The 7,142-nt window shown below is 58.7% G+C and overlaps 1 protein-coding gene and 1 long non-coding RNA gene across 2 annotated transcripts in view; both read right to left on the bottom strand.

Annotated features, from left to right (window-relative positions):
• The window catches only part of LOC118376297 (NF-kappa-B essential modulator-like), a 60,445-nt gene that overhangs the window by 26,852 nt on the left and 26,451 nt on the right, over nt 1-7,142 (bottom strand). The window contains 3 exon segments of the mRNA XM_052507578.1: nt 52-128; nt 130-205; nt 6,323-6,438. Of these exon segments, the coding sequence (XP_052363538.1) occupies nt 52-128; nt 130-205; nt 6,323-6,438 (269 nt within the window).
• Nucleotides 2,101-5,572, bottom strand: LOC127923532 (uncharacterized). Its single transcript, XR_008114624.1, has 8 exons — nt 5,159-5,572; nt 4,665-4,930; nt 4,513-4,626; nt 3,953-4,436; nt 3,467-3,547; nt 3,171-3,413; nt 2,477-2,584; nt 2,101-2,262 (listed from the first exon to the last, which is right to left on the bottom strand). It is a non-coding gene; the product is annotated as an uncharacterized LOC127923532 (long non-coding RNA).

The raw sequence follows: 7,142 nt of genomic DNA, 5'->3' as shown, positions 1-7,142 counted from the left end.
CCTCTCCTCAGTAATAACCAGGCGGTCAGTCTCCAGGTTGTGTGTGTGTACCTCTCCTCAGTAATAACCAGGCGGTCAGTCTTCAGGGCGGTCTCCAGGTTCTGTGTCTGCAGCAGTAGTTTGTCTACCAGTCACAGAGTGCTGCTTCCTCTGTTGTTCCAGCTCTCTCTCTGATACTGCCAACGCCTCCCGAGTACTGCTCAGCCTGCACACACACACACACACACACACACACACACACACACACACACACACACACACACACACACACACACACACACACACACTTGTGAAGGGTCACAGCCCTCTGACAGGACTCCCCCTAGGCCACACCCCTTCCCTCTGACAAGCCTCCCCATAGGCCACACCCCTTCCCTCTGACAAGCCTCCCCATAGGCCACACCCCTTCCCTCTGACAAGCCTCCCCATAGGCCACACCCCTTCCCTCTGACAAGCCTCCCCATAGGCCACACCCCTTCCCTCTGACAAGCCTCCCCATAGGCCACACCCCTTCCCTCTGACAAGCCTCCCCATAGGCCACACCCCTTCCCTCTGACAAGCCTCCCCCTAGGCCACACCCCTTCCCTCTGACAAGCCTCCCCATAGGCCACACCCCTTCCCTCTGACAAGCCTCCCCATAGGCCACACCCCTTCCCTCTGACAAGCCTCCCCATAGGCCACACCCCTTCCCTCTGACAAGACTCCCCAAGGCCACACCCTTCCCTCTGACAAGACTCTCCCTAGCCACACCCCTTCCCTCTGACAAGACTCCCCATAGGCCACTCCCCTGACAAGCCTCCCCATAGGCCACACCCCTTCCCTCTGACAAGCCTCCCCCATAGGCCACACCCCTTCCCTCTGACAAGACTCCCCCCAAGGCCACACCCTTCCTCTGACAAGACTCTCCCTAGGCCACACCCCTTCCCTCTGACAAGACTCTCCCTAGGCCACACCCCTTCCCTCTGACAAGACTCCCCATAGGCCACACCCCTTCCCTCTGACAAGCCTCCCCATAGGCCACACCCCTTCCCTCTGACAAGCCTCCCCATAGGCCACACCCCTTCCCTCTGACAAGACTCCCCCTAGGCCACACCCCTTCCCTCTGACAAGCCTCCCCATAGGCCACACCCCTTCCCTCTGACAAGCCTCCCCATAGGCCACACCCCTTTCCTCTGACAAGCCTCCCCATAGGCCACACCCCTTCCCTCTGACAAGCCTCCCCATAGGCCACACCCCTTCCCTCTGACAAGACTTCCCGAGGCCACACCCCTTCCCTCTGACAGGACTCCTCCCCATAGGCCACACCCCTTCCCTCTGACAAGCCTCCCCCTAGGCCACACCCATTCCCTCTGACAAGCCCCCCCCCTAGGCCACACCCATTCCCTCTGACAAGACTCCCCGAGGCCACACCCCTTCCCTCAGACAGGACTCCCCCTAGGCCACACCCCTTCCCTCAGACAGGACTCCCCCTAATATATTTGTTGCCCTTGGTTCTCAGTGGTGGCAAACCCCCACCTCAGCCGCCTAGTGGCAAACCCCCACCTCAGCCGCCTAGTGGCAAACCCCCACCTCAGCCGCCTAGTGGCAAACCCCCACCTCAGCCGCCTAGTGGCAAACCCCCACCTCAGCCGCCTAGTGGCAAACCCCCACCTCAGCCGCCTAGTGGCAAACCCCCACCTCAGCCGCCTAGTGGCAAACCCCCACCTCAGCCGCCTAGTGGCAAACCCCCACCTCAGCCGCCTAGTGGCAAACCCCCACCTCAGCCGCCTAGTGGCAAACCCCACCTCAGCCGCCTAGTGGCAAACCCCCACCTCAGCCGCCTAGTGGCAAACCCCCACCCCAGCCGCCTAGTGGCAAACCCCCACCCCAGCCGCCTAGTGGCAAACCCCACCCCAGCCGCCTAGTGGCAAACCCCACCCCAGCCGCCTAGTGGCAAACCCCACCCGCCTCGTGGCAAACCCCCACCCCAGCCGCCTCGTGGCAAACCCCCACCCCAGCCGCCTCGTGGCAAACCCCCACCTCAGCCGCCTCGTGGCAAACCCCCACCTCAGCCGCCTAGTGGCAAACCCCCACCTCAGCCGCCTAGTGGCAAACCCCCACCTCAGCCGCCTAGTGGCAAACCCCCACCTCAGCCGCCTCGTGGCAAAGCCCCACCTCAGCCGCCTCGTGGCAAAGCCCCACCTCAGCCGCCTCGTGGCAAAGCCCCACCTCAGCCGCCTCGTGGCAAAGCCCCACCTCAGCCGCCTCGTGGCAAAGCCCCACCTCAGCCGCCTCGTGGCAAACCCCCACCCCAGCCGCCTCGTGGCAAACCCCCACCTCAGCCGCCTCGTGGCAAACCCCCACCTCAGCCGCCTCGTGGCAAAGCCCCACCTCAGCCGCCTCGTGGCAAAGCCCCACCTCAGCCGCCTCGTGGCAAAGCCCACCTCAGCCGCCTCGTGGCAAAGCCCCACCTCAGCCGCCTCGTGGCAAACCCCACCTCAGCCGCCTCGTGGCAAAGCCCCACCTCAGCCGCCTCGTGGCAAAGCCCCACCTCAGCCGCCTCGTGGCAAAGCCCCACCTCAGCCGCCTCGTGGCAAAGCCCCACCTCAGCCCTCGTGGCAAAGCCCCACCTCAGCCGCCTCGTGGCAAAGCCCCACCTCAGCCGCCTCGTGGCAAAGCCCCACCTCAGCCGCCTCGTGGCAAACCCCACCTCAGCCGCCTAGTGGCAAACCCCCACCTCAGCCGCCTAGTGGCAAACCCCACCTCAGCCGCCTGGTGGCAAACCCCACCTCAGCCGCCTAGTGGCAAAGCCCCACCTCAGCCGCCTAGTGGCAAAGCCCCACCTCAGCCGCCTAGTGGCAAAGCCCCACCCCAGCCGCCTCGTGGCAAACCCCCACCCCAGCCGCCTCGTGGCAAACCCCCACCCCAGCCGCCTCGTGGCAAACCCCCACCCCAGCCGCCTCGTGGCAAACCCCCACCCCAGCCGCCTCGTGGCAAACCCCACCTCAGCCGCCTCGTGGCAAACCCCCACCTCAGCCGCCTAGTGGCAAACCCCCACCTCAGCCGCCTAGTGGCAAAGCCCCACCTCAGCCGCCTAGTGGCAAAGCCCCACCTCAGCCGCCTAGTGGCAAAGCCCCACCTCAGCCGCCTAGTGGCAAAGCCCCCACCTCAGCCGCCTGGCAAAGCCCCACCTCAGCCGCCTCGTGGCAAAGCCCCACCTCAGCCGCCTCGTGGCAAAGCCCCACCTCAGCCGCCTCGTGGCAAAGCCCCACCTCAGCCGCCTCGTGGCAAAGCCCCACCTCAGCCGCCTCGTGGCAAAGCCCCACCTCAGCCGCCTCGTGGCAAAGCCCCACCTCAGCCGCCTCGTGGCAAAGCCCCACCTCAGCCGCCTCGTGGCAAAGCCCCACCTCAGCCGCCTCGTGGCAAAGCCCCACCTCAGCCGCCTCGTGGCAAACCCCCACCTCAGCCGCCTCGTGGCAAACCCCACCTCAGCCGCCTCGTGGCAAAGCCCCACCTCAGCCGCCTCGTGGCAAAGCCCCACCTCAGCCGCCTAGTGGCAAACCCCCACCTCAGCCGCCTCGTGGCAAAGCCCCACCTCAGCCGCCTCGTGGCAAAGCCCCACCTCAGCCGCCTCGTGGCAAAGCCCCACCTCAGCCGCCTCGTGGCAAAGCCCCACCTCAGCCGCCTCGTGGCAAAGCCCCACCTCAGCCGCCTCGTGGCAAACCCCCACCTCAGCCGCCTCGTGGCAAACCCCCACCTCAGCCGCCTCGTGGCAAACCCCCACCCCAGCCGCCTCGTGGCAAAGCCCCACCCCAGCCGCCTCGTGGCAAACCCCCACCTCAGCCGCCTCGTGGCAAACCCCCACCCCAGCCGCCTCGTGGCAAAGCCCCACCCCAGCCGCCTAGTGGCAAACCCCCACCCCAGCCGCCTAGTGGCAAAGCCCCACCCCAGCCGCCTAGTGGCAAACCCCCACCCCAGCCACCGTTAAACCCATATTCCTGTTAATTAGCTGCAACTACTTTGTCATGTCTGCAGCTTTGTTGTGTTCTTTAATGTGTTTCCCTTGTCTCCTGCCAGACCACCACGCCCTTCCTAATCTAACGGCCTTACAAAACCTCCATTACAGTCCACGGTGGCAGTAACAGTCCTGAACCTCCATTACAGTCCACGGTGGCAGTAACAGTCCTGAACCTAGCTTACAGTCCACGGTGGCAGTAACAGTCCTGAACCTAGCTTACAGTCCACGGTGGCAGTAACAGTCCTGAACCTAGCTTACAGTCCACGGTGGCAGTAACAGTCCTGAACCTAGCTTACAGTCCACGGTGGCAGTAACAGTCCTGAACCTCCATTACAGTCCACGGTGGCAGTAACAGTCCTGAACCTAGCTTACAGTCCACGGTGGCAGTAACAGTCCTGAACCTCCATTACAGTCCACGGTGGCAGTAACAGTCCTGAACCTAGCATACAGTCCACGGTGGCAGTAACCGTCCTGAACCTCGTTTACAGTCCACGGTGGCAGTAACAGTCCTGAACCTAGCTTACAGTCCACGGTGGCAGTAACAGTCCTGAACCTAGCTTACAGTCCACGGTGGCAGTAACAGTCCTGAACCTAGCTTACAGTCCACGGTGGCAGTAACAGTCCTGAACCTCGTTTACAGTCCATGGTGGCATCAACAGTCCTGAACCTAGCTTACAGTCCACGGTGGCAGTAACAGTCCTGAACCTCGTTTACAGTCCACGGTGGCAGTAACAGTCCTGAACCTAGTTTACAGTCCACGGTGGCAGTAACAGTCCTGAACCTAGCTTACAGTCCACGGTGGCAGTAACAGTCCTGAACCTAGCTTACAGTCCACGGTGGCAGTAACAGTCCTGAACCTAGCTTACAGTCCACGGTGGCAGTAACAGTCCTGAACCTCGTTTACAGTCCACGGTGGCAGTAACAGTCCTGAACCTAGCTTACAGTCCACGGTGGCAGTAACAGTCCTGAACCTAGCTTACAGTCCACGGTGGCAGTAACAGTCCTGAACCTAGCTTACAGTCCACGGTGGCAGTAACAGTCCTGAACCTCGTTTACAGTCCACGGTGGCATCAACAGTCCTGAACCTAGCTTACAGTCCACGGTGGCAGTAACAGTCCTGAACCTCGCTTACAGTCCACGGTGGCAGTAACAGTCCTGAACCTAGTTTACAGTCCACGGTGGCAGTAACAGTCCTGAACCTAGCTTACAGTCCACGGTGGCAGTAACAGTCCTGAACCTAGCTTACAGTCCACGGTGGCAGTAACAGTCCTGAACCTAGCTTACAGTCCACGGTGGCAGTAACAGTCCTGAACCTAGCTTACAGTCCACGGTGGCAGTAACAGTCCTGAACCTAGCTTACAGTCCACGGTGGCAGTAACAGTCCTGAACCTAGCTTACAGTCCACGGTGGCAGTAACAGTCCTGAACCTAGTTCTACAGTCCACGGTGGCAGTAACAGTCCTGAACCTAGTTCTACAGTCCACGGTGGCAGTAACAGTCCTGAACCTAGCTTACAGTCCACGGTGGCAGTAACAGTCCTGAACCTCCATTACAGTCCAGGGTGGCAGTAACAGTCCTGAACCTAGCTTACAGTCCAGGGTGGCAGTAACCGTCCTGAACCTCGTTTACAGTCCACGGTGGCAGTAACAGTCCTGAACCTAGCTTACAGTCCACGGTGGCAGTAACAGTCCTGAACCTAGCTTACAGTCCACGGTGGCAGCAACAGTCCTGAACCTAGCTTACAGTCCACGGTGGCAGTAACAGTCCTGAACCTAGCTTACAGTCCACGGTGGCAGTAACAGTCCTGAACCTAGCTTACAGTCCACAGTGGCAGTAACAGTCCTGAACCTAGCTTACAGTCCACGGTGGCAGTAACAGTCCTGAACCTAGCTTACAGTCCACGGTGGCAGCAACAGTCCTGAACCTAGCTTACAGTCCACGGTGGCAGTAACAGTCCTGAACCTAGCTTACAGTCCACGGTGGCAGTAACAGTCCTGAACCTAGCTTACAGTCCACGGTGGCAGTAACAGTCCTGATCCTAGTTCTACAGTCCACGGTGGCAGTAACAGTCCTGAACCTAGTTCTACAGTCCACGGTGGCAGTAACAGTCCTGAACCTAGCTTACAGTCCACGGTGGCAGTAACAGTCCTGAACCTAGCTTACAGTCCACGGTGGCAGTAACAGTCTAAACAGGGGTTTGAGACCTGGATTGTCTGCATACTACAAGGTGTGAGTTCCCTGAGATGGCTGAAGTCCATGGTAACAGGGGAGTTACCCTAAACCTAGGCAATGTTTTGAGAGTTAACACACAAACAGGTTATCATACTTGTCGTCCAGTATGTTGCGGTCCTGCTGACTCTGGTCCAGACAGCTCTGTCTCTCTCTCAGCTCACCCAGAAGAGACGTCACCTGGGCCTTCAGCGCCTCGCCATCCTTAGCCAGCTAAACAAACAACGCACACAGAGAGAGAGCTGTTAGAGAGAGAGAGAGAGAGAGAGAGAGAGCTGTTAGACAGAGAGCGAGAGAGAGCTGTTACACAGATCCACAAAGAATTCGAAAACAAATCCAATTTGGAAAAACTCCCATATCTACTGGGTGAAATACCACAGTGTGCCATCACAGCAGCAGGATTTGTGACCTGTTGCCACGAGAAAAGGGCAACCAGTGAAGAACGAACACCATTGTAAATACAACCCATATTTACAGTGCCTTGCGAAAGTATTCGGCCCCCTTGAACTTTGCGACCTTTTGCCACATTTCAGGCTTCAAACATAAAGATATAAAACTGTATTTCTTTGTGAAGAATCAACAACAAGTGGGACACAATCATGAAGTGGAACGACATTTATTGGATATTTCAAACTTTTTTAACAAATCAAAACTGAAAAATTGGGCGTGCAAAATTATTCAGCCCCTTTACTTTCAGTGCAGCAAACTCTCTCCAGAAGTTCAGTGAGGATCTCTGAATGATCCAATGTTGACCTAAATGACTAATGATGATAAATACAATCCACCTGTGTGTAATCAAGTCTCCGTATAAATGCACCTGCACTGTGATAGTCTCAGAGGTCCGTTAAAAGCGCAGAGAGCATCATGAAGAACAATGAACACACCAGGCAGGTCCGAGATACTGTTGTGAAGAAGTT

This window comes from Oncorhynchus keta, unplaced genomic scaffold (assembly GCF_023373465.1).
Source record: "Oncorhynchus keta strain PuntledgeMale-10-30-2019 unplaced genomic scaffold, Oket_V2 Un_contig_2998_pilon_pilon, whole genome shotgun sequence".
In the NCBI taxonomy this organism is placed as follows: Eukaryota; Metazoa; Chordata; class Actinopteri; order Salmoniformes; family Salmonidae; genus Oncorhynchus; species Oncorhynchus keta.
The sequence above is the reverse complement of the archived record's forward strand: the minus strand, read 5'-3'. Positions and strand labels throughout refer to the sequence as shown.